Genomic DNA, 27,493 nt, shown 5'->3' on the forward strand with positions numbered 1-27,493 from the left:
AGAAATTGAATATATTTTTAGGCCATGGAACTCTAGTTCTAACTCCATCATATTCCTCTGAGTACTTCTGCAAGTTGTAGTGCAAGTCTACGAGGGTCTTCCTTAGACTTAATTTTTACTGTTGTAACATGAAGAAGGATCCTGGACTCCTGACGACTCTAAACCTCACTGAATCTCTTTTGATTTGTTCATGGAATGGCTACTTGCTGGAACATCCCAGAAACTCAGGGCACTTTAATTCTGCCAAAATTCAGACAGAGCAGTATATGGCTCCATCTCTAGAGTAAAGCTGGTTTAGCATTGAGGATTGTCATTTGCATTGAATCACAAGACCAAATGACCATAGACTTTCGTACAGAAATAGGCTTGAGAGTAAACTGCCAAGAACATGCATAAATGAGATGAGGATGATAGCAGTCAATCTGTGTAAAACAGATGAGCCTACAACCTGGAGCACAGGCAGGAGACTCCCAACACGTTGGTCTGGTCGGAATTTGAAGGTGAGCACGGAATTGCTAACTGGAACACAGACTGCATTGAGAGGGTTGCTGAACCCTGCTCCTTTGTGTTAATTCAGGTGACCAGTATGTATAAAATCAGAAACAGTGTAGTTTGAAGCACTTTTTTTTCTTCTAGTGGTATATGGCTAGAACTTTATGGAAAAGTGTATTAATTTTTCTACTTCCTTCCCCTCATTGTAGCACAAATTTTAAGTGACTACTGACCAAACTGGAGCAGAGAACTGATCTGAGTTAAGCCTAACAGCAAAAGTAAGCTAGTCTAAAACTGCTTCAGGGTTAAAATTAATAGATGTTTATCTCTTACTGTGGAAAGAGGAGCATGTATGATAAAATTAGCCTCTGTAGAACATCCAAAACCAGCTGCCAGACAGTGACTGAAAGATAGCAAACCGAAGGCCGGGATAGGAAGAAGCAACTGGGACTAAAATGTTTGTTGCCAGAGGAAAGACTTATGCATATATACCCTGACACCTGTTTTTTTAGCATAGGTTCATTCTCTGTAGGTGTCTCTCTGAGCTTGGTCATTCACATATATCTTGGCTTTCTAAGTTAGGCAAGATGAATCACAATCTTAGCATGGTTTTAAGCCTAAAGTAAGCTTATTTCAAACAGTACTGCCACAGTATTCCTCTAATCTTCCTTATGTTAGCAGTAGAACCATGTTGCTTCTAAGTGGAATCAATTGTGTGAGATTGGATGAGGACAAACAGGGTGTTTTAACTTTGCTTTTTAGCTGTCTTGGTGACCTGAGGCAATTCACCATACTGCTTCACTACCACTAGTACTGACACACGGGTCAGTAAACTCTGTATGTGGGAGTGGGGGAAGATGCAGGTGTACTGTGGTGTAGCTTGCCTCATGCCGTGCTGTGAAACTTCATTATTAAGCGTTCAGATTAAATTACTGTTTTCAAGCTATTTTTCAGGGCAATGGCTACATTTTAGAGAAATCTAGCTTCGAAAAAAACAAATGCTGAAAGCTTTAAGTTGTCAAAGCATCATCTTTCACATCACCATCCCTGGAAGTATTTAAAAGACGTGTAGATGAGGCGCTTAGGGACATGGTTTAGTGGGCATGGTGGTGTTGGGTTGACGGTTGGACTCGATGATCTTAGAGGTCTTTTCCAACCTTAATGATTCTATGATTCTATTCTATGATTCTATGACAGAGGAAAAAATACTGTTAAGCGTATCAAGCTAAATGGGAAGTGGTACAGTCTGAACTCTTGCAGTAATAAATCTGTCTTTTTAGTTTGGCTAGAAAGAGCCTGATGAAGAGCATACAGAGAATAAGGAGAAAACATCTCTTCTTTAACTTAGATAATTGGAAATCTGAATGTCTACCACAAGGTCACGAGAACTGGTGTTACAGAAGAGATGTTTCTCTGGGCTTGTCCTGAGGGAAGTTCTGATAGTAAGCTTACTTTACCTATCCTGAAGCAGATTTTTGAAGGCACTTGAACATGCCGAAATATTTGAGGTGTTGGAACGGATTTTTCTAAATTAATGTCTTTTCCTTCCAAATGAGACTGAACCCTTTTCTAGACAATAGTAGCATAAATCTTTTACCTGGTGTTCAAGATTTAAATTCCATAAAACTACTGATCATGTCACTTGCTTATCTAGAGGGAAATGTTGAGTTTCATAGCGCAATCAAATAGATAGTAAGTTAGAACAGAAATATTCCTGGGACTTTATTGGTCAGACTTGGACTGATGGCTATAAAAAGAACAGAGAGACAGGAAGGCTGGTCAGGTACTCCTTTGGAGCCTGCTTACTGATAACATTTTCTTATGTTCACAATTACCATTTAACTTTGATAGACTGTAGGACACCTTGTATTCTGTAAGAACTTACTGAGTTTAATAAAGGAGAGACTTCATTTTAAAAAAAAAATAGTGTAGCATAAGCTTAGAATTTTCAAGTTCATGTGCTAAACAGCATTTGGGTCTCATCACTGCCATCCTATTGCCCTTTGGGTCTCCATGTTGACTTCCATTTTCTATTGTATATCAGGGAACTTCATGCAGTATCTGCTTTTGTTGTTGGGTGGTTTATAAGCATTGTACATGGGTGATTGCAGGGATAGTAGGATTTAAAAGGCTGAGTAGCATACTTCTGCAGAAAATCCTCTTAGCTTATGATGCACTTTATTTTACCCAGGTAACATTAGCATAAAGTGTGATATATAAGAATAGAAGACCCAGTATATTGAAGAACTAGATTAATTTATGCATTGCACATTTGAAAAGTATTGCAACATTCCTTTTTTTTTTTTAATTCCCTAGTTAAAAATACTAAGGTTTTGAACTAAAATGTTACCTATTTGATAGGTAAAAATGTCTTTATAGTATTTTCAGTATTTAATGCCATTTTTTGTTTGGGATTGGGGTGTACCACTTCTTAGTAAAACTTAATGTGAAGTTGGCCATAGATGTGAGGTAGAATTTTTTTGGGTCCTATTGTCTTGACCCTATTGTATGTATTCCATTAACTTTTTTCTAATATGTACATCCTTATGGAAATTTGTGTCAAATAATACAGCAAGAGCTGGACACTAACTCTGTGAATGTGTTTTAAATGTTTGGGTTTTTTTTTTCAGAGAAACTGGCATAACAAATGTTGGTGTCTGTCAGATACTAGAAAGCATCAGCATTTCTGAATGAAGTTCTCTTTTTCTGTAGTCATGTCAAAACAATGCAAATATCAAATCAGTTCAGTAAGCTTGTCTTAATCAGTAAGCTGACTAAAAAATACTACATTGATAAACACATTTACCATGTTTCCTTTTCCAGCAAGTCCTTTTTAAGTGAGGTTTCACTTACTTGCATTTGAATCCACATATTCAATCCCTTCGTGGGGCTCAGTATTTCTGGGTGGTAGTCTCTATGTGCAGATGTAGATCTAGACTTGACTGAGTATACAGTCTTAAAATACCAGGGAACAAGCACCCCCCTTCCTTTTTATTTCAGAAATACATCCTGTCATTGAAAGACTCCATCATAGCGTCACCTCTCTCTTTCAGTTGAGAGAGAGGGGAAAGGGCACCTCAATTTAAAATTCCCACTGTCTTTGTTTTTGCTTAGAACCAAGTTAACTGCCAAGTGCAACTCATCTGTTGGTAGATATAAGAAGATTATCTAGTAAGAATAAACTTCTCTCTTTGGAGTGAGGTGTATCCATGTTCTCTGGTATTTACTAACATATTACTATATTGTAATTATAATAATGGTTTTATTTTCCATTCACTGGCAACAGCTGGAAAAGTATCTGGAGAGTTGCAAAATAAAATGGGAAATTTTCCCTTTGAACAGTGACCCCATTTGGATCTAAATTTCCACTTCCTCCTTCGTAAAAGTCAAGGCAAATAAGTGTTGGATAACTGTGGACTGTCCTTATGGTCGTATATGTCAGGAATGAAAACTGGTTATGTATTAAAGGTTTTCTTGAATTCTCTTACAGACATTATTACAAACAAGTAAGTTTGTAATACGTAAGTTTGTTTACATTATTACAAACACGGAATTTCCAAGGAATCCTCACTTCCCATCTTTTACATAAAACTTAAACTGCAGTGGCAACTTTACAATACAATTACAGATTCTGGACTTTACATATACTTATTGCAAAGGTTAATGTGCCCTTCAGACCTGATGCTGCAGCACACATCTGCTTGTATGAGTTATTTACAAACTTAATCAGCTGTTATCCTTACCTCCAAGCATGTGCTCTTTCTTGGCAAGTTACTTACCAAATCAGTCTCTCTCATCAGTTTAGCTTACTGATACCAGTATTAAAGGTGTTAACTTAAACCCATAAGAAAATGTAGATCACTTTCTAAATGTTAAACTGGCCACTGAAATGGAATAGTTGTGTGAAAAGAGTAACGGGCTGTTGCTGCAGATTTTCAATTCAAAGATTCGGTGTTGGCAGACTTCTAGCAGTTCTTGTTAATGAATAAATTCCCTGGTTAAAGTTATAATGAATTTTAGAAGAGCGTAATCTCACACAATTAGTGCATTTTTTTAATTGCCCTGAAATAACAGAACTGACTCTCTTCATCAGCTATACACTATGTGCATCTACAGAAGTAACTAGCTGAAATTATAAAAGCAGTGGAGCTTTCTGAGCCCTTTTAGTGTCACGTATTCCCTCATTGGAACGCATACAGCAGAACAACCTCAGTTGTTCAAGAAGCCTTTTGGTTGTCGGATGGGATTCAGGCTGAGAGAAGAGGAGAATCCCTGGCCCTTCTTGGGAAGGTGAGGAGAGAGAGGAGATATAATACTGACTTTATAGTGCATTAATTGGAGCTGATAGTTTTGGATGACCGGTTTCTTTCTTTGGTACAGGCTCTTATCCCTGTGTTGACTGATATTAACAGTACAATTCAGTTGTCCAACTGCAGGTTGCTAGTGGCATTTAAGAAGCATTAATGTGCTCAGAACATCGGCGCAGCAGATGCAGAGTGAGAGCTGTGCTCTGAGCTGGCTGCTGGATACTGCATGGAATATTCAAGGGCGTTTTGGGTTGTGCCCTAGATGGTATTCTCACTAGATGCCTATATGTAGGCACCAAATAAAGCTATCAGAAATTATTGTGAAGTGATCATACACTTTCTAATGCAAATGAAGCATTTTTATAGTTTCTTCTTTCATGGACTTTGAGAAACCAGCATGTAGAAATAGGCAACATCTTTCAATATAGGGAGAGCTATTTTGTCTTGCAGTGCGAGGTTTGTATTCTATACTTGGTTTTAGAGTTGAATAAATGTACTGTCTTACAGATTAAATATTATCTATTTTTACACTAAGCACGCTGAATTCAAAGCCATGTTTAACATTCAACATTTTTATCTTAGAAAAATCAATTTTTTTTACCTATATGTCTATCTTCAGTTCTGAATCTGTTGCTTAACTTCTTCCTCATAATCATGGTCTGGAATATGTTTACAACAGATAAAAAGATAATAAATAAATAAATAGAAACCCTTTATTGTATAACTCTTAAGTAACACCCAAGGAAGTTCCACGTACTAGGATAGGTCTTACTACAAATCCTGAACTGAGATCTCCACATGCATTTAAGAACAGCTTTTAACCTGGGCTAATGGGAATCATTTATTGTGTACTCTGAGGTATCTGAAGTAAATTAGTAGCTTCTGAGAAAATACAAAGTTTCTGATGAACAAATAGTTCTGTTGATAGTCTTTCTTCTTCTCCTGGGGCCTTTTTCAATGTAGTCTTCCCTCTGCCCCTACCTTTCCTTTTAAAAGAAACTTTTTTTTTAATCTGAGGCTCTAAATTTTACTAGCTGTGGATTTTAAAAATGCCTTGTCTGTACTAGGTTTTCTTGAAATACTGATTTACCTAATGTTACCTGAAACATTCAGGGGACGTTAGTGGTCCATAATTGACACTTACCCTTTGCTCAGATGAGGCACAGCTCATCGAGCATCTCTGAAGAACTGCAACACCCGCCGCTTCTGTGGCAATTTGAGCAGCTCATGTGGGAGTGGCTATCCAGGCATATCTTGTAAATGGGGAAAAGGGGAGATAAAATAAAATAACCTTACTGTTTGGAACGAATATGAGAGTTTGATTCTGTTAAGTAAAAGATGGTGTGATTGCCAATGCTCAAAAGCATGCTAGCTATCAGACTGTGTGGTACCAGTCCAAGCAACAGGTCTTTGGTCTGGTTTTGCACAGGGTAACTGCTGGGGCTCTACTAAAGTGCTGATGCTGGGTTTCTAAAATGAAACAAGGTGTTCATCCAATTATAATATTATTTGTAGTGCTGGAGGTAATATTACTTAGAGAATAAAATGTTGCTATCTTTATTCTTCCCAAAAGTTTGGAAGTCTACGGTTGGAAGGGATTTTTGATGCCTGGTGGCACTCTTGTTCTAAGCTCATGCCTCATTAGCTGGACCACTAAACTAATGACAAGGTATCAAAAGTTGAAATTTACAGGATTCTTAGAAATTGACTTTAGGTGTCACAGTTTCAAGGTAACTTTTTCCTCTACGAAATAAAACTTGTAACTCAGTCGAGGTAATTCTGCAGCTGTGAACAGGAATCCTCGCTCAAATGCAGAGGAGGGGAAAGAAAGGTTAATGCAGGCTTTTTTAGCATGTGTAGCATTCTAGTGAAGGCTCCTGGGTTGGGACCCTGCAAATTAAAAGCTGCTGTCCGTAAGCACCTAGTTCTTTCACAGACTTAAGGAAGGATTTCAGTTGTGATAGGAAAGCTGGGTATCTTTACAGGCACTTTGACAGAGGTTATAAGGAATAAAATGAGGGTTGGGGTTTTTTGAGTTTTTGGTTTTTTCCCCAGTCCTGGTTGGAAATGAGATGGAATTCAGGATCTTGAACATATTTGACAGTAGGATAAGCCACCTTATAGCATTAACCATTGTTTTTACATTTGAACAGTGGCCTTGGGATGAAAGACTTCATGCTAATTTTGAGTTGCCATATAACTCTATTGTTACTTTGCTTATTATCTTTGTTTCTCTGTGTTATTGGGTTTTCTTCTGGAAACTAAGTACAAGGTAAATTCTTTACTGAGGCTAAATGCATTTAAATAAATAATTTGTCTTGTTACTGGTTATCTATTTTTTTTTTTAGTAGTACGGTATATCACAAATTCTTGAGAAACAGAGTTCTAAGCTCTCATGCCATAGTTGTGTATAGTTTACCAAAAAAACCCCGCTGCAGGAATCATTTATTACCTTTATAAAATCAACCATTTTTTAGGATCAAAAAAACCCCAAACCATCTTCACTGTAACTAAATTAAACAGTTTGGTGGTTTGTAACAAAGTTGTCATGCTTATTTCAAAAGTTTGGAGCTGTAAAACTAGAAATATTTCAAAAGCAAATTCTTTCATGACCTGTCTGTTAAGCTAGAAGTTGAAGTTTTTTCTTCTGAAACTGATAATATAACCTGAGTTATTTCAGATGTCTCCAAGAAGCTGTCTAGTATATTAATCCTGAAACTTGGTATGTTGAAGACTGAAGTTGTTTTTATTAAATTTTTAACATCCTAGAAATCTTTCTAAATCACAGTTTTTGGAAATACTTATGAATTTTTCCAATGTGCTCTCATTCTTAAATAGCTTATTCAGCCTATCATCAGAAATCTTTTTGAAGGCATGATGTAACATATAATACCAAGAGATTCAAGTCATCTGAGGATGACTATTATATGTGATTTCATTGTACCTGACTGTCAAATGTGTATTTATCTGTTTAGGTTCAGACAAAGAAGGAAGAAACTTTGCCACCATCACTTAGTCAAAACATTCCAACTTTCTATTTTCCTCGAGGATGTCCTAAGGAAAAAGTGAATATAGATGCTGTGATTGCCAAAATTGAGAGAACTTTCTCTGAGTTTCCAAATGAGAGGGCAACGTTAGAAGACATGGGGAAGGTTGCAAAGGTGAGAACTTGCTGGCTGTCTGCTTTTAATACTGTACACCTATGGAAAGGAAACATGAGTTCTGTGTGCTTTGTCTTCTTGCATTATGTGTTTTTATCTCCTACAAGGGAGTACCAGTAAGACATCATACTCAACACTGTTCATAGCACAGTTGTGTGTGGAAATCTTTGTGTTACTCTGTCTCAAATGGCCCTACGTTTTGCTTACAACAAGAAACAAACATTAAAACAAAACTTGAACTATTTTTTTTAGTTGCATAAACAACCAAATACTGAAGGGCACATTGTATGTTGTTCTGTATTGACCAACAGACTTAAGGCAAAAGCACTGTTAATGTGCATTTTGTTTTCAGGCATCCACACTGGTTTTTTTCATTTGGCAGTGTCATGAACCTCCATTGTAAAGACATTGAAAGAGAGAATGGTTTGGTAACTTGAGATGATAGCCCTCTAGTTATTATTGAAGAGCTAATTTAGAGTTATGGTAGAGTGACAAAAAACGGAGCTTAGAAAGCAGCAAATATTTTTTAACTTCTGTATAACGGACAATAAGCTAGTTAATTTAAGCTTAGATCTCCATTTTGTTGTATTGAATCAACTCTTGAAATATCACTGCAAATCATGGTCTTGGTAATGAGTCTCAGGTTCTCGTCCCTGTTCCTGTCACTTTGCATTTAAAGTCCGGGGTCTAGAAAATAGAAACAAAGACTTTTCACAGGAGCAGGACTGGGGGTTCAGAAACTCCGTGTTTGCCTCGCCAGAAGTGTTTAACTGCTAAGGTGAATGATAGGATTCCCACCTTTCATAGCTCCTCCCCATGTAGAAGTGGGGAGAGGCAGAAGAGACCCTTCCCTCTCAGCCAGAAAGGTGGAAGGGTCCAGTCACCTACAATGCAGTGGTGAAAGGCACCTTCCTGAAGCATAGGGAAAAGCTTCTCAGTCTGAGGACAGTATTCATCAAACTCGCTTTTCTAATTTCTTGAAGTACTGGTTAAACTATTGTATGAGAAGTAAATGTCCCTTTGCTCCAGTGACCTTATACATCTTGCAGCATGCACAGTCTTATTTGAGCTCCACATGAGATTCTCAGAGGTGCCGGCACGTCTGACTACTCCAAGCTGTAGTCAGTTTTAGGCAAGAGAGAGGTACTTAGCTGTTAGGACTGATGAAGCTTGGAGCAGACACAGAAGCAGCACTGTAGGTATATGTGGGAGCACTGAAGTTGTGAAGGTGTAACTTGGCTATTCTGAAACAAGGTACTACTGCTCAGTGCAGGCTAGCCTATTACTTAAAATTGGATAGGAGACGTGCATGCATATGCAAGGATGCAGATGAGCTGAGCCATCCTCTGAGCCAGACAAATGTAAACTTGCTCCAGTTCCGAAGTTGTGTAACTGTCTTGAGCTGAGCTTGAAGATATCCAGCCCTTTAGCGGAGCTTATTAGCATGGTCTCTGTTCAGCTGCTTGGAGCGAGGACAGAGGAGGCATGTGACTGCGTTCATCTATAAGGAATGCTGCAAGTTGCCCTATGTTTTGCTTTCCACTTTTGGATTTCAGCCTAAAGCAGTTGCTTAAAACTAATTATTTTGGAAGGTGTGGTTGGTTTCAGAAACAGTTTAAAAAATTCTTAATGTACTTAATGTTTTCTTCTTAACACTTGTAAAATTTAATTTTTGAAAGATTTATAAGTGAGGGGGGGTAACCCTCAGATAAGCAATCAATGAACTGACTTGACATATACTTTAATTCTAGGCTTGTGAATGCCCACTTTATTGGAAAGGTCCTTTGTTTTATTGTGCTGGAGGTGAACGAACAGGATACGTGTCAGTTCATAAATTTGTTGCAATGTGGCGGAAGTAAGTAGATTACTTTTTTTAGAAGTACTGCATTTTTTAATTGAAATGTGATATTTTAAGCTCTGAATGAGATCCAATCTGTAAAGGGGAATAAAACACTTTCCCATAATCAACCATTGACAGCAAACTTGTACCTGGGAAAATGTAAGTAAATCATCACTTTAACATAAACAAACAAACAAATCTTTATTTTTAAAGTGTTTGGTAAATGACTGGCTATTTATGGGAAAAGTGAAAACCATGGCCCTAAGTCGTAGATGCCAGTTCTGGACAAAATGCTTTTTCTTCTTTCTAGTTCTCCTTCTAGTTCTAACTGAAAAATGTCCTTTCATGTAATCGATAACACGGTGTACCCACCTCCTTCAACGTAAATGTATGAGACAGTACTGCTTTGATAAGTTCACTTGGAGTGTACTTTGACATTTGTATTTAGCTTTTGAATTAAATGTCATGATTGCAGTTTCATAGGCCTTGCTCTAGGATGCCTGTACAAGGTAGCATGAGCAATATTCCGTGTAGAGTATTAAATGGAAATATTTACATTTCAGAATACTTCAGACCTGCTATGATGATGCTGCAAAGTTTGTTCATCTTCTAATGAACCCTGGATGCAACTACTTGGTGCAAGAAGACTTCATTCCTTTTTTACAAGTAAATTGCAACTGAAACTAGTTCTGGAAAGACAACAAAATGATGAGCTGGCAAAGCCCTGATTTTTTTCTTTTTTTTTTTTTTTGAGCAAAACATACTTTTTCATGGTCTTCATTAAAGTTTATTGATAACATTTAGTGTAACTCACTTTGTATGGTCCACTGAGATGCTAGTGAGTGACTTACTTTACAGTTAATCATTTTATATAAGGTGAGGTCTTTTTTAAGAGCTACAGTAAGATGCATGGATTTAAAATTGCTTGCAGGAGTAGCATATGTATGGGAGAATCCTTACGGTTTAGAAAAGCAGTTGAAGTTATTTAAGTCAAGGACGCCCTTTCGCGGGCAAAGGAAAAGTGGCGTATGAATTCAAGACCTAATACCGTTTCTGTCAAAGAGCGGCAAACACCATCTTTACTAATGAATGAATAAAACCTAAATTGGCTTTTACTGAATCATAGTCAGCCACAAAATTACAAGCTACAATGCTCAGCAGTGTTCGAAATCTTCATTTCATCTAAAATACAGGAAAGCTTTTATTTATCTGGCTTCTTTAAAAGATAATTTTATTTTAAAAAGTCAGCAGTGTTATTTACATGAGGCATGTTCTAAATGAAGTTAATTTGAACTGTTTTGGTTAAGGAAGCAGATGTGCTATTCTGTGCTAATTGTTTTATATATATTTATATATATTTATAATGAACACTGTTTGGGATATTGTTATTCCTTTTTTTGTAGGATGTGGTGAATAGTCATCCTGGCCTATCATTTTTAAAAGAAGCATCTGAATTTCATTCTCGGTACATTACCACAGTAAGTGATTTTTATTTGGAAAAGCTATTTTTTGTTAACTAAGTAGGAAAATCAAAATGATTAAGATTAGTCAATGTGTATAAGCATCTTTGTCCCTTGAGAAGAGTGGAGTATGCTGTCAGTCTTCATTTCTACATAACTAGAAATCTTGTGAAGAAAGACTCAATTTCTTAAGCATCATAGTTTTTCTTAACATTTACAAGAAATTGCTGAATCTAATCGTAATAAGAGAAACACTGAATTGTAATAGTGTAGGATAAGTTAATGAACATTCAACAAAGAGCAGGGTGTTATCTTAAACACTTGATTGTGGCTATAGACTGTACTCATTAGAATCTTGACTTACTCTGGATTTAATTAAATGGAATTTTGAATGAAAGGTCTATATTAAGTAAAATAATGGTAATATTGAAGCTGCTTGCCACTTCCTTCTCTGGGGATTTTTCTTTCTAAGCAGGTTTTATACATGAAAAGTTCCATTTCTCTCTTCCTAGGGTTATGACTGAAGTATCCTTTCTGTACCCAAGGGAAAAATCAGTGACACTAAATTTTCTCAGCTGTAGACTAGACAGCCAATTCCAATGAAGTCTCAAAAGATTAAAATTCTTCAAAATGGCATTCAGTTCCCTGTCTTTATGTGTGTGAAAAATAGCTTAATGAATATTCTCCAACAAAAAACATGCAGAGTTGATCATCTTTTATCCATCTTATAGTTTGACCCAGACCAAAACTGTGGAAGCTTTTTTGAAAGCGTTTGGTTTTGGTTCCTCATATCCTTCTTATAGAGACTGCCAGCCTATCAAATATGTCCTGCTGCATTAGGTTTTGCTTCTTGTTATAACGATTCTATGAGCTCCCAGAACTTTCTTATCAGATGTGACTGAAGGAAATGTTCTGCCTGTGAGTAGTTTTCTTTCTTAATGGATTCTGCTTACAATTGTGAAAGCTTGCTGCCTCTCCTGAAAGACTGTAGGAGGGAAAAGGTCCTGCCATTTCCAGTTACTTTTCTTTGGAGAAACAGGTTATTTGAGTAGGCCTGAGTCTAGCAATACTGAACAAATCAGTGCTGGCAGTACTTCACTAACCAAATTTAGTGTAGTCTCCCACAGAAATCAGTGTTTATCAAAAATCCCAAAAGTAAACTAGTATTGCTATGAATATTAGCAACAGTATTTGGAATACTATTTTGCAGGTAACTGTTGCCCTATACAGTCTTCTAAAATTCTGTCCTACAAGTTATTAATAATCATAGGTTATTTTCTCTAAAATGAAATAAGGCATTTCATACCTATATTCAATTAGCTTTACCTAGCTACATGAAGCTTTATCTAAAGGATTTTGAAGCACTGCAGTTAGGATTTAACGTCTTTTCATGCTAGCTTCCAGTTACAAATTAAATGATCCATTCTTCTGCTGTGCTTGTTTGTATATACATACGTGTATATGTATATGTGTTTGCATACATACATTACATAAATCTCTTTAATGAAGCAAGTGTCTTGTAAGTGTTGTTCAACCGTGGAAGCAATCAGTCCTGTCTGCTAGGCTATAGTATAGGTTGGTTGGTCAGCCTAGTGGTAAGGTTAGGTACAGATGTCCAAGATAAAGCTGAAATATATTAAAAACATTTGCCCTGACAAATGAGACACTACATTTAATCTGCAAGTATGTTATGTATATACTGAACTATGAATGCTTGAAATTGTAATCTCTGTATTGCGCCATTTCCTCTCCCTTCTGACAAACCACTGTGCAGCGTAGTAAAGAAGGCAATTCTCTGACGATTTGCTTATACTCTGCTTTGATTCACTTTAGAAGACTGTTTTTTAAGTCTGTTCCCAGTAGTCTTTAGCAAACATTCAATTTTGTTTTTATTTTTAGACCAGTTAAATGTGTAACAGATGAGATAATGACATACAGATGGATTAAGTTGCAAAGCTAAGGCAAAACCTTTTTAGAAAAAATTGCTTTGTAGTATAAGCCAAAAATGGGCCTTCCCTAAACTCACAATTAGAATTGAGCTAATTAAGTTTCAAAAGTAGGCTAGTCTATTCTCCTCTCTGGATTTATTGAACCAGCTGTTCTTGTTCAAAGTACGAGCTGCAGAGCTTGCTGCATGCTACAGTTTAAACTTTATTTTAAAACTTCATGAATAAATTATTCTTCTATTTGTAATTTTAAAACTATTGGTTTGTTTAAACTATTGATTTACTGCAATTACAGTTTGAAATGATAAAAAAAAAAGTGTCTTTAGTTTGGAAGAGGTTTTATTTGGGGGAAAAGGATTCCTAAAGAGGTGGTTCTTTTAGCTAGTAATTACTGTGTCGTAAATGAAACACTACACGTGCAATATTTGGTCTTGCTAATTAGCAGGTATAATCAATCTGCAGTTAAGCAGTTATAGTTCGTAATATGTTTAGATTTTTTTGTCTGTTTTTGTTAGTGGTGAATGACTGACTTGAAATGTATATCTGGTTGACTTAAATTGAACTAATTGAGGTGAATACTGAATTCAGTTAAGAAACAGAAAAAGCGTATTTTAAAGTCTTATGTTTGTAAACTAAAACTAAGCAAATTATGCTGAATGGATGTGTTTACCAAAATAACGTACGTGTAAAACTGATTTGAACAGAAGTGTTGGATACTCAGCTGAATTGATTTGTTTCTGGTTCCAATATCAGTCATGGCACAAGAACTAGTCACCTTTCTTGCACAGATTTTTTTTTTTTGTTCTTCAGTTAGAAAACATTTATGTACTTCTCTTAATACTTTTAAAAGGTTTTTTTCAAGTAACTTTAAACAGAATAAAATTAAATGAGGAGAAACATATTCTCTCTGCACCTGCAGGAAGTATTTCTGTCAAATGTTGATTTGTTGTATTTGTGGACTTCAGAAGTAGCAACATCCCCCTGTACTCTAATCCTTAAACAGTCCCAATTCTCTTTCTGTAACTTCATTTATGAAGTAAAATATTCTTATAGTAAATATAGGTCTTTAAATTTCAAGTAGTGAGATATATTAATAGGTTTATTAGGTGATATCCAGTAGACCTGGAAGACTGGGAGGCAGTGGAATTGCCAATAGACATATTCTGGATAGCATAAAAGTATTCGGCAACTTTGCTGTGTGAGATATGGCTACTGCAGCATTAAAATAAGACTTACCAAGATGAGTTTAGACACAGATTTAGAAATGGTTTGTTAATATGACATACAAGAGAAGCATCAACCTGCTAAGTAATGAGAAGAATAGAAATAGAAGAAAGATGGAATTCTGTAATACAGCTGAGCTAAGACTTATCTGTGACAAATGTTTGGGAGGGTATCTAGTTAGCATACCTAAGATCACCTTTCCATTTTCTGTTTCTTGCAGGTTATACAGAGAATATTTTATACAGTAAATAGATCCTGGTCTGGGAAAATAACTTGTAACGAGCTCAGGAAAAGCAACTTTTTGCAGGTACATAATATCTAAAATATTGCAAGACAGATGTTTCTACAAGTTTAAAAACTGCTTTAACTAAATGCTTAAGGGGGTAACATAAGTAGCATTTCTTCCTTTTCCAAAAACTAGTGAAGGCTCAATTGCATTAATTCTCATACACTAGAATATGTTTAAATGTCATCTTTTATCTAGCACTGTAGAAGTCTGGATGATCTCCTCATTCTTCTATGGACACATTAGTTTTCTACCTTGTGTGTTCAGTCTTTGCTGTCATGCTGCATGGTGTGCATTGTCTCTCAAGATAAAAATTGTTCCACTGAAATAGCGTTAGATATTAACTTGGTTATGAGAACTCGGATCATTCAACAAATGTCTTACAAATACTTTAATGTGTTCTATTTATCCTTCTGATAATAGAATGTGGCATTATTGGAAGAGGAAGCTGATATTAACCAGCTGACAGAGTACTTCTCATATGAACATTTTTATGTTATCTATTGCAAATTTTGGGAGCTGGATACAGACCATGACCTCTATATTGATCGGAAGGATTTAGCTCGACATAATGATCATGGTATGACAAATGATGCACTTTTGTTTACATGTATTAAATGACCTGTAAACTTTCACCCAAGGAAGTGGTTAACTGCCAAGGCCGGTGTTCATGAGTCTGTTGGTATAGCTGATCCTGCTGACTCAGTAAAATAAAGCACGACAAGTAATGTGTGACACTGCTTTGTGTCTAGCAATACCAAATTTGAGGAAAATTCTGAATTTGAATGCTGATCTTGGCAAAGAAGTAGAGGAGGAAATAAGTTTGTGTAGGCTTGATCTAAAAAGAAAAAATCATTTAAGTCTTGGTGTATTATAACTGGCTGCATTTGGCCGTTTTGGGTTGTTATCTTGGAAACAATCCATTTTACTGATATTATTCAAGTAGCATGGCTCTTATGGCAAGGTATGGAAAGGGTAGAAAAGAAGGGCAAACATACATTCAGGTACTTAGCTTATTTTAAAGTTTTGTTAACTTAGCTGCAGTACATTTTGTTTTAATATTCTTTAGAAGCTTTATATTTTCTGCATTCTCAATATACAATGACTGTGATTCTGTAGTCTTGCACACTTGTACCTTTTAAATATTCTTGTATCTTGTATGGAATTGTTGGGTTTTTTGGATGCTTTGTGTCCATTGTCATCTTGAATGTATTCCCTTCGGGACTGGAAAGCTTACTTAAGCACAAAGTGATTATGGAATATTATCCCACATTAAAAAGAATAAACACAATTCTGACTGACTGCTTCTGAAAACTTGCCTATTGAAGTCTGTCTACACTTTAGGACACTGGGGAAGGAAAGCTTCTTTCATTTGAGTGGTTGCTCTACTGAGTTAGTACACTATAGAAAGGAAGCAGTGCTGATATGATGCCACTTGCAATTTAGTTTTGCGTCCTTTAAACCATGGAATATTGATTAAAGCTTAACAGCTGCTGCTTAATGAGAACTACACTAAATAAGAGCATAAAATGGATATGATAACCTGACTTCTATTTGTTTGCATGTCAAAATTAGATAATCTGGTTTCATCAGTCCCTTCCTTTAATAGTCACTGGTCTAAAATTAGGCTGGATCAAACACTTTTATGTAGTAAGAAAATATTAAAGTATGTAGCTGTTGTTGAGAAGGTTGAACAACTTCAGTGTTTCAAAAGTAGGTAAGAAGAAGCAGCACGTATATCTGAAACAAATTGGCTATCCTGCAGTTCTGGGGATAAATATTAAGTAGGGATTAGTGTCCCTACTAGAATAATATGGTGATAGCATCACCGTAAGTACATACAATAGATAAAGTATTTGAATGCTTAACCACCTGCTTTAATTATCAATATTTCTACAGTGCTGAGAAAATGTTTCAGAGCTAGAATAATGAGAAGTAATTCTTCTGTGAGAATAGTATCATGTGCTGCTTTGAGTACCATCCACAAATTCTTCAGGATAAATTGAATATCCTTTACAGAGGTAGTGCTCAGTTAAGACATGTCTCTAAAATCCCTGAAATGGTTTTAAAATAGAAGCATGGATCAGAACCATGTCAGAAATAGACCCATGTCAGAATCAGTTAGGTATGCTCATTATGTATGAATGTGCCAATTCTATTTTGGCTCTTTGCCAAAACCAAGGTCATAAAAAATGTAATGGCACTTGAAAACATGATTTACTTGTAAAAGAACTGGTAAATGCTGTCTTATTAATCAGCCAATTTTATTACTTTTATTACACTACTGTTTCTGTATCAGAATTCTGTATCTGAATTCAAAGCTGGTTGATTCTAGCTTTGCTTTGGAGACTTTGTGTTAACTGATCCTCTCCAAGAGGATTCAAAGGGATTAATGAGCACTACACTTGATCTTTCTCGCAGATGTGTATATATAAGAGGGTTCCAGTAAACTCTTCAACTAGACAATACAAAGCAAAAATAACTTGTATGTAATTAACACTATTTTAAACCTTTTTTCACAGCAATTTCAAATAGGATGATAGAGCGGATCTTCTCAGGAGCAGTAACGAGGTACTTATTTTGTTTGCTGATCTAAATCCAATTTAATATTTGCTTGTTAAATTGTGTGACATTCCCAGAAAAAATGCCTTCCCCTTGAAATGGAGGAGTGTATGTCAAGATTTAGCATTGTAGTTTAAACTCTAGTAGTAGTAGAGTGCTCTTGGAACCTTTGGCTCAGTCCAAGTTCTTTATTCTCCTTTCTTTACCCATATGAACGCTTGCCGTTGGGTATTGTATGGTTTAACAGGGATGGGAATGAGGAAGGGAAGAAATGTTGGCATTGTTGTTTTTCCACCCCTGTAAAATTTTCAAAGGGAATTGGACTTTCAGTACTACTTGTAAAATCAGCCTGGCTGAATGGGGAGCTCTGGCTGGGACTCAGGAAAAAAAGGAGAGTTTATCACCTTTGGAAGAAGGGGCAGGCAACTCAAGAAGAGTACAGGGTTCTCGTTAGGTCGTGCAGAGAGGAAGTTAGAAAGGCAAAAGCCCAGCTAGAATGCAATCTGGCCACTGTCGTGAGAGGATCCGGGGAACTACAGCCCGGTCAGCCTGACCTCGGTGCCAGGGAAGATTATGGAGCGGTTTGTTGTGAGGGCGCACACGAGCTATGGCCGGGACAACCAGGGGATCAGGCCCAGCCAGCACGGGTTCATGGAAGGCAGGTCCTGCTTGACCAACCTGATCTCCTTCTGTGACCAGGTGACCTGCCTAGTGGATGAGGGAAAGGCTGTGGATGTGGTCTACCTGGACTTCAGTAAAGCCTTTGACACTGTCTCCCACAGCATTCTCCTAGAGAAGCTGGCGGCTCATGGCTTAGACAGGTGCACTCTTCACCGGGTAAAAAACTGGCTGGATGGCTGAGCCCAGGGAGTTGTGGTGAACGGAGTTAAATCCAGTTGGCGGCCGGTCACGAGCGGTGTTCCCCAGGGCTTAGTTTTGGGGCCGGTCTTGTTCAATACCTTTATCAATGATCTGGACGAGGGGATCGAGTGCTCCCTCAGTAAGTTTGCAGATGACACCAAGTTGGGCGGGAGTGTTGATCTGCTCGAGGGTAGGAAGGCTCTGCAGAGGGACCTGGACAGGCTGGATCCATGGGCTGAGGCCAACTGTATGAGGTTCAACAAGGCCAAGTGCCAGGTCCTGTACTTGGGTCACAACAACCCCATGCAACGCTACAGGCTTGGGGAAGAGTGGCTGGAAAGCTGCCCAGAAGAAAAGGACCTGGGGGTGCTGGTCGACAGCCGGCTGAACATGAGCTGGCAGTGTGCCTAGGTGGCCAAGAAGACCAATGGCATCCTGGCTTGTATCAGAAATCGTGTGGCCAGCAGGAGCAGGGAGGTGATCGTGCCCCTGTACTCAGCACTGGTGAGGCCGCACCTCGAATCCTGTGTTCAGTTTTGGGCCCCTCACTACAAGAAGGGCATTGAGGTGCTGGAGCGTGTCCAGAGAACGGCAACGAAGCTGGTGAAGGGTCTGGAGCACAAGTCTTATGAGGAGCGGCTGAGGGAACTGGGGTTGTTTAGTCTGGAGAAGAGGAGGCTGAGGGGAGACCTCATCGCGCTCTACAACTACCTGAAAGGAGGTTGTAGTGAGGTGGGTGTTGGTCTCTTCTCCCAAGTAACTAGCGATAGGACGAGAGGAAACGGCCTCAAGTTGCGCCAAGGGAGGTTTAGGCTTTACTGAGAGAATGGTCAGGCCTTGGACCAGGCTGTCCAGGGATGTGGTTGAGTCACCATCCCTGGAAGTATTTAAAAGACGTGTAGATGAGGCGCTTGGGGACATGGTGTAGTGGGCATGGTGGTGTTGGGTTGATGGTTGGACTCGATGATCTTAGAGGTCTTTTCCAACCTTAATGATTCTATGATTCTATGATCAGCGCTTATTGCATCAACAATTCTACAAGCATGTCTTCAGTTGAGTTAATTCACATTTTTGACAGACATTCTTCTTTTTTTCCCACTTGAATTGACTTCCTCTTGTGTATTTATGGCATTTTACTCATTTTTGAAACATTTTGCTAGCACAATATCTGCAACTAGAAAGCAACGGATAAACAGAAATAACAAAAGCTGAAATGAGTGAAATGACACTTGGCAGGCATATATCTAGAGCTTACTCTTTTATGTGAGTTTTTTGGGCAAGACAAAACATACACCATCTTGAGGATAAAACAGCAAAAAATGGATTTTAGGAATGAAATGGAATATGTCTCGGAACTGCCTACCTGACTTTTTACTAGACAGGTTGACCATGTGTCTTCAGAATGTATTTGGATGCTGTGTTCTGTGGTAGGAGAGCAGAAACAGACAATTATGTTCTTGCCACGAACACTTACTTCCTGAATGTTTTTATTTCTTTTTTATCTTCATATTTCCATTCCAACACTTTTGGCTAGCGGAGTTCTGTACAGTTTTAAGTTCTCATCACTTCTACCTGAATAGAAATTCTAAAAAGCATGTGTATTTGTATAGAATATATTTTTTAAAATGAATTAAGATATCTCTTCTGTTAACAATTAAGCAGTGGTATTGCTGCCCAGGAAGGAAAGCTGTAAGTCCTTCTGGACAGAGTGCTACTTCCCTCTCCCAGCTGCTCCCTTCCTCTTTACCCATTGCAGTAGAAACAGAACAGAGCACACAAGCTCCTTATCCTGAATGATCAAAGTAGTCTGTGACAAGTCACCTTGCGAACACCTCATCATTTAGGAGTAAATAAACAGTTAATAGCACCAAGGAAAATAATCCTTAATTTTGGTTAGTAAAAGCTAGGTGTTTTAAAATAAATTTTCTATCTTTTTCCTCATTGGCCTTCAAGAGGTAGAAAAGCACAAAAAGATGGGAAAATTAGCTACGCTGATTTTGTCTGGTTTTTGATATCTGAAGAGGACAAGAAGACACCAACTAGGTAAGAATGAATTTACGTTTTAACAGAAATAAAGACTGACTTTATTGGTTTTCCAGTCCTTAAATGGGGACCACTGATGCTCAGCTGAAACTCTGATGGAAGAAGCTAAACTGTAAAAACATGAGTGGAAAACTGGCCCAGTTTGTTGCATCATTCTTATTTCCTAGTGTCTCCTATTGTTGCTGCTGTAAAAGTCTATTTTAATGATTTTTAAGAGGCTAATTAAATGTTAGTGTTCCATATGCTCTGTGTGGCCTACATACAGACAGGGTCATAGATAAAGGAAACTGCAATTGTTTCATGCCAGTGACTTCAGCTAGCATTAGCTGTAGGATGTTGATAAGAAACCTGTTGCGTGACGTGTCACTGGCTTGTTCAATATGAAAAAAGAACTTGGGTTTTGATGCACAATTCAATTTTCCGTTGGCTCCCTTGAGTTTTTACATAAAGCCACATGTTTTAGTCATCTCCTCCCTCACCCACCCACAACTAACAAGTGTGCTTTCAAATGCAGTAATGTATGGCATAGCAAATACCAGAAACTCTTGCCACAGTAGATGTTGTTTAGTGACTTCCTATGGAATGTAGTCTTAAGTCTAGTTTTGCATCTGAAAGTAACGTAGCCTTTAAAACAGGCAATATAAATTCTTAAAATTCTGTGATATGTTTGTGTAAACAGTTCTTTGCTATTAATTACTGAATTTCAGCATTGAATACTGGTTTCGCTGCATGGACCTTGATGGGGATGGTGCTTTGTCTATGTATGAATTGGAGTATTTTTATGAAGAACAGTGCCAAAAATTAGATAATATGGCCATAGAACCTTTGCCATTTGAAGACTGTTTGTGCCAGATGCTTGATCTCGTGAAGCCACAATATGAAGGTAATAAAATCTTTTTCCATCTGTAACTTTTGTTTCTCTGGATTAGGAGTTAATGCACCCTTAAGAGCACTGAGTTGGTCATACAAAGAATATGTGCCTTTAGGTTGTCTTTCCTCTGAAGTCTGTTAGAGCTTATTAATTGAATGGCCTTCAAATGGCAGGCAGGCATTCATTTTCAAATTAAAATTTTATATGCTGCTTTAAAATTCCTTGTAGGCTTTTATTTCGGGCTTGTAGCCATGTTTAGTCTTAAATGAAATATTGTCACTATCTGGCTGAGGTGATGCTCTCAAGAAAAGCTCTTGACTGTGTTGTTCACTTGCCTCTTACCTGTTCCAGTACTCATTTGAGATTTCTTCAGAGGGAACAATTTCTAAACAGTGTTTGTCTCTGTAGATCAGTAATGACTTATTTTAGGTTAGAAGCCTAAGCTGCCCTTAGGAAATTCATGTCAATGTCAAAGGGCTTAAAAATAACTGAATACTAAACTGTTCTTAGGTTTTGGCTATTTTCTGCATTCATTTGAACCTTCATAGACTTGCATTCTACCCTCCTGTGTTTGACATATATGATCTTTAGCTGATGAAACTTGAGTTTACATTTTACACCTGAAAAAAGCATAATGCTCACTTCATTTGCCCTTCTGTGTGGCTCAAAAGTAAAAATATTTTTGCATGCCTTGGTAAACGTATTACTGTGGTGTTGAAGAGTGATATCTTGCATGTTCATAGCCTCTACCTCTATGCTGTTTCTGATATTTGTTTCACAAGTTGATAAAACTGTTGTAGCCATGATGGATTAGTCTTCAGGGGTTTGTTGAACTCAACACAACTGAGGTCAACCTGTATCTAAACTTAGTGTCTCAACACTTGACCACAGTTAGCACTAATAACCCTTATTATGGCTATACCTTTTAACTGGAATTTTAGTGTGTAAAAGGACTTGGCATACAGTCTGGTTGCTATTATTGTACATACTCTGCATTGCAATAAATTTACAACTTGCCTCTTTGCTCTTGAAGTGTTTGATAGGAGTAGCAACCTCTATCGCATATATTAATGTTTGCTATTTTTTATGGTAAAAGAAAATTGTTGACCATCTTATTTAATGCTTTTGTTTAGCAAATGTAATATTGTGCTAGTGTTTCACATTTAGACACTTCTAGATGAAGCAGTGAGTTTCTCCTACTTGAATTTCAAGTGTCACTTCAGTTGAGTGTGTCAGCGGGTGGTTCTGTTTACTGTCTATAAAATTATGGTTAGAGAATCAATTAACAATAAATAGTCTTGCTTATTGCCCTCCTTCTTTCTAGTATGAAGAATATTTAAATTACAAGAAACTTAATTTTATTTTTAAAAGGCAATTGTCTTTTATTGAGACACAATTTTTTGCATGCTAAGGGAATTGAAATAGCTCAAAACTAGAACGTAAAGCTTCATATTCTTATTTAAACCAAGTTAATATGGATTTGCTAGGTGAAAACACATTTCTAAAGGCCAATGAAAAAAATTGTAAACGAAAAAGGATTTTAAGTATGTTTCGGCTGGAAGCTCAATCCTAGATATCAGTGGAATGAAGTGTTAGACCAACATTGTGTAACACATGAGGGGTGGGGAGCATTTAAGATGAGGTGAAGTAAGCTCAGAGGAAAGCATCTGTTATATGGTTGCCTACGATAGCCTCCCAAACGCAGGGGTTCCCTTCCAGCCTGGTACATTATGCTTCTGAAAGGCAGACATTTGCAATGATGTTTCTGTTCTGCATTTCAAATGAAACAAGATTGATGTATCTGTTCTGTATCATGAAGATGATAAAAGGAGACTGTGAAACACAACCAAGATGAGAGTTATTTAGGGCAATGAAAATGAAAGCCAATTGTGAAGGGTGATGGTTTTTTATAAAAACTGGGTGATGTTTAAAAGGTGGGTTAAGAAAAAAATTCTTCTGTTGCTTTCCTATCCAAAAGCTAGAGGCATAAAATGACATTTTGCTTGGTAGATTTGAAACAAAAGAAGGCACTTTCATACATTTATGGCTAAACTGTGATACAGTTTGCTACAGGATGCTCTGCGTACCAAAAAGCAAATTCTTTAATTTGTAGAGACGCGAATTTAGTTTTCTCCATTTCGTTCTTTTTTTGTTGGTCTTTGAGAGACAACGTAGGCATCTACGTGAGTGTTAGGTGTCTAGGCTCCCGTTCCAATAAATGGAAATGGGAGAGCAAATCAACAAACCAAATATAGGTGTCTAACTTAAATTGGGAGCTTATATAACTAGGACTCAAATGAGTTGCTTGGTTGTGGAGAGTTGCTGCCACTTGAGATGGCCCAATACAACAGACATCTGTGTGGGTCTGACAGATAGGACACAGGTGCCATGAGGGATTTGTGTCGTTCTGGAGCATCAGCTGTAAGCCAGGCAGCATACATTAAGGCACTTCAAATGGTGACAGACAAAGTGTGGCAACCATTTCCAAATGGGATTCAGATTTTGCTTCGCTCTGATGTCCTTGAGTTATACTTTGTTAGAGGCTGGGACAGTATGCTGAGGAAATACTGTTCTAAGTCTGGCTTTTATTGAACTCTTCCATAACATCTGCAGTTGGCCCCTCTTCGATTGACAACAGAAGGCTGGCCATATTTAAGGTGAATCAATAAAGGGGAGTTTTAAGGATAGCCATCTGTCTTTCCTTGTATGTCTGTTATTTTTCAGTCTTTCTGCAGAAGCTTAATATTCAATTTTGAAATAAGGTAACATTTCTGAGCAACCTGACAAACACTTCTAACACTTAATGGATCCATTGATTTGAGTCATTAAAGTATCACTTTATAAAAAACAAACAAAACGCCTTTGAGCATTTAGCTTCCCTCTCAAGCAGTAAATATTGATCAGGCTGGACAAGTGTGGCAAACTAGTGTCTACGAAAAATTCATTTGTATGAAGCACAGTCACAGACTGTAATCTGTCATATGTTTGTCTTTTCGAGTCAGGGAAGAGAAAGGGCCACTGCCAGAGGAGATTCCTACCTGCTACCCAAGCACTTCTTGGGAAGAGATGGCTAGCTCACGGGAGACTTCTGTCTCTTGAGGAAGCTTAGACAATTAGCTTAAATGACTTTAAATAGCTAAGTGAGGTGGACTGCATCTCACTCCAACATAATGGAGGACAGTAGGATGACAGCTAAAGCAAGTAACAAATCTGAAACATTTAAAAGCTTTGTCCACTTTGAAGGACGCTTCTCTAGGTGTGCATTTCATCTATTCACTTCTCTCCCATTGCGTCGAGCATCAGTGACAAATGTTCTTGAGCATAATGATGACTTAACTTTTTAATAATGTTCCTCCTTTTTGGAGAAAGGATAATATCAGCTCTAAATATCTTATCTCATAATCTTCTTTACAGGAAAAATTACTCTGCATGATTTAAAGCGATGTAAGTTGACAAATGTCTTTTTTGATACTTTTTTCAACATTGAAAAATACCTTGATCACGAACAGAAGGATCAGTTTTCTATGTTGCGGGTGAGTATGAAGCTTTAAAAGTCTTTTTAGCTACCTGCTCAACAATGAATATATTTTTGTGTAACTTGCAATGTGATTGTTTAGGATGGTGAAGGTGAAAGCCAAGAGGTCTCTGACTGGGAGAAGTATGCTGCTGAAGAGTATGATATCTTGGTGGCAGAAGAGGCAGCGAGTGACCAGTGGAATGACGGGTAAGAAATGTAGCAGCAGAGTTGGTACGAATCCCCTCTAGTAATGTAGAGCCTCACCATCGCTATCATCCTTAATGCTGTTTTTGTAGAATGTTGCTGTTTGTCGTGTTTAGCCGTGTACTCGGTGAGGGAGGAAGAACCTTGCTTGTATCTTGAACAAAATATTCCTTGACAGTTTGTGATCACATTGGCTTTGTCAAAGAAAAGGTCCTATTCCAAATTTTGGGAGGAAAGAAGATTTGAAAAAGCTTCAACTCTAAACAAAATACAACATTAATTTTTGTTAAATGAATGAAGAGCTTTATTAAGAGCTTTTGGGGGAAAAAATTCTCACTTCTCAACTCAAAATTATATCAGCTTACAAGTATTTTCTCACAGTTCTGTAAAAGTAAATAAGATAAGAAATCTTGCTGTTTCAAAATCACTCCTCTACTTTTGCTACGTAGCTTCCAGAACCTCTTGGAATCCAAAGTCCCCAATTTGCCATTCATTGTTTTCGTTATTTAAAAAGATAAGGAAAACAAGTACAAATTTAACTTGGTTTAGGCCTTAAGTTGATGGACCTGTTTAGAGAAAACACATCTTCTTGCATTTCCTACATCAGTATTCATTCCTGCATTTCCTACATCAAAGCTGCTCTCTGCAGCTTCCTGAGGGGAGGACGTGGAGAGGGAGGTGCTGAGCTCTTTTCCCTGGGACCCAGTGACAGGACGTGTGGGAATGGCTTAAAGCTGTGCCAGGGGAGGGTCAGACTTGACATTAGGAGGCATTTCTTTTCCGAGAGGGTGGTCAAACACTGGAGCAGGCTTCCTAGAGAGGTGGTCGATGCCCCAAGTTTATCAGTGCTTAAGAGGCATTTGGACAAGGCCTTAACAATGCTTTAACTTTTGGTCAGCCCTGAAGTGGTCAGGCAGTTGAACTAGATGATTGTTGTAGGTCCCTTCCAACTGAAATAGTCTAGTCTATTCTATTCTCTGATCTAGGAGCATCTCTGTGATTATTGTTTAGACTAAATTATTTTATTTTTATGTATTTCCCATTTCCCCCCCCAAGATGTCTGTTCTTGGTGAAGATAAAAGCTGCAAAATTCACAGCCAGTATTCTTGGGGTCAGATCACTTCTGTTCTTTTCCACAAAAAATATATTCAAGGTGTACCTGAAACCATGGTTCTATGGCTTTACACAGAAAGTGGACAAAACGGAAACTAAAATACAAAATGTTTCTCAAGTTAAACTTTCAGATTATATTTAAAGATTTATCTTAAATTTTCACTCTTCAGTAAACTTCTAACAGGTCTTGGACACTTAGTTTTTCAGGTACTTCCATGAAGTTTGTTACCTCTCTGGTATAGGCACAGTCGTCTTTATATGTCCATGCAATTACAGCTGAAGTAATACAGAGAGTATTGTGGAACTTACGGTATGTAAAGCAGAATCCTAATAAGCCTAAAACTTGAAAAAATGCACCTTCACTGTGTAAATACACTCCTTAAGGAAAACCAGCGTGTTATTGTAAGAATAGTGTAGTGGCGTACGCTGAGATACAGAGGAGAGAAGATGTATGATACTAAAACATCCAGTTTCTCATTTCTTTTCAGCCTGGTGTTAGTAAACTCAAGAAACTCTTTGGTTGTAGGTTGCCTCTGCTTGTGGCATTAGCAGATTTGTCACAGATCTTGTAGAAAAAAACCTGACAATTGAAGAAAAATGTTGCATCCTATAGAAGCACAACCCACAAAATCATGCATTTTATTTAATTACTTTCTGAATCCCTAGTTGGGTTTGATGCATAGGCCATAACTTAACTGTTGGGCTTCCACACAGATGGATAAAAGCTTTTATCCAAATGTTCCTGAAGTTTTGGTGCTTTGTTTCCTTAGAGTGTAGATTGTAATGCTCATTGTCTCCATTAACTACTACTTTGTAATTTGTCAAAGTGTTTCAAGTATCATATACACAACAATATGCAAGATGTATTTGGATCGACTAAATAGAAACAAACAAGTACTACACTTTGTCTTACTGGTTTCTGCCTACCCTTATATCAGAAGCTTGTGAAGACTGTTGCATTTAAACTGCTGAATTGAGATTTTTTTTTTTTGTTAATAAAGAGCAAAATTAGGATGCCTTCCAAATTGTTTATCAAATAAGCAACTAAATCCACATTTTCATTTAGTTGCTCGCAACTTAAAGAGAAGTATTCTGATCTGGCTCAGGGAGGCATTGTCAAATCTGACTTAGTTTGAATGCTTTCTGAAAGTGAAGGTCAGCAAAAATGTCTTCAAAACTTAATACTGAAGTAGGACTGTCTGAATCTTTTTTTTCTACAATTGTCCTGAAAAATGAAGCTTATTTTCTATTGCTGAAGCTGAGAGAAACACAAGACTACTAAAAGTTTCCTGGCTGCTTTTAGGAGAGTCCAATGAACAGAAACATTAACAAAAACTTATTATGAGCATTTTAAGTTATTGTGTTGTGCAAAAACCTTCCTTAAAATCACTTACTGTACTTAAAGGGTTGTAATGCCTGCCTGAACTGAAGTGACTGTCTGACAATCCAGTATGAATTTTATTTGATTACCTCTATGGTAAATATTTTCCTGACATTCCTATTAAAACAGTTGATCTGAAAATTGGGAGTGGTACACTAGAAATCTAGAAATAGGTTGATTTCTTTACATTTACATGAGCTTTAGAAATGCCAGGAAGGGGGGGAA

The 27,493-nt window shown here is 37.4% G+C and overlaps 1 protein-coding gene across 4 annotated transcripts in view; it reads left to right on the top strand.

Moving 5' to 3' along the window:
• PPP2R3B (protein phosphatase 2 regulatory subunit B''beta) overlaps nucleotides 1-27,493 on the top strand; it is a 55,285-nt gene that overhangs the window by 24,740 nt on the left and 3,052 nt on the right. For all 4 annotated transcript variants that reach the window (XR_012670501.1, XM_075134306.1, XM_075134315.1 and 1 more), the window contains 11 exons: nucleotides 7,775-7,960; nucleotides 9,712-9,815; nucleotides 10,364-10,466; nucleotides 11,204-11,278; nucleotides 14,651-14,737; nucleotides 15,140-15,296; nucleotides 17,239-17,287; nucleotides 20,093-20,182; nucleotides 20,890-21,065; nucleotides 24,468-24,586; nucleotides 24,671-24,777. Coding sequence is in view for 3 of the 4 variants with exons in the window: in XM_075134306.1 (XP_074990407.1) it covers nucleotides 7,775-7,960; nucleotides 9,712-9,815; nucleotides 10,364-10,466; nucleotides 11,204-11,278; nucleotides 14,651-14,737; nucleotides 15,140-15,296; nucleotides 17,239-17,287; nucleotides 20,093-20,182; nucleotides 20,890-21,065; nucleotides 24,468-24,586; nucleotides 24,671-24,777 (1,253 nt within the window). In the remaining variant the exon portion in view is untranslated. The remainder of the gene's footprint in view (nucleotides 1-7,774; nucleotides 7,961-9,711; nucleotides 9,816-10,363; nucleotides 10,467-11,203; nucleotides 11,279-14,650; nucleotides 14,738-15,139; nucleotides 15,297-17,238; nucleotides 17,288-20,092; nucleotides 20,183-20,889; nucleotides 21,066-24,467; nucleotides 24,587-24,670; nucleotides 24,778-27,493) is intronic.

This window comes from Calonectris borealis, chromosome 1, assembly GCF_964195595.1.
Source record: "Calonectris borealis chromosome 1, bCalBor7.hap1.2, whole genome shotgun sequence".
In the NCBI taxonomy this organism is placed as follows: domain Eukaryota; kingdom Metazoa; phylum Chordata; class Aves; order Procellariiformes; family Procellariidae; genus Calonectris; species Calonectris borealis.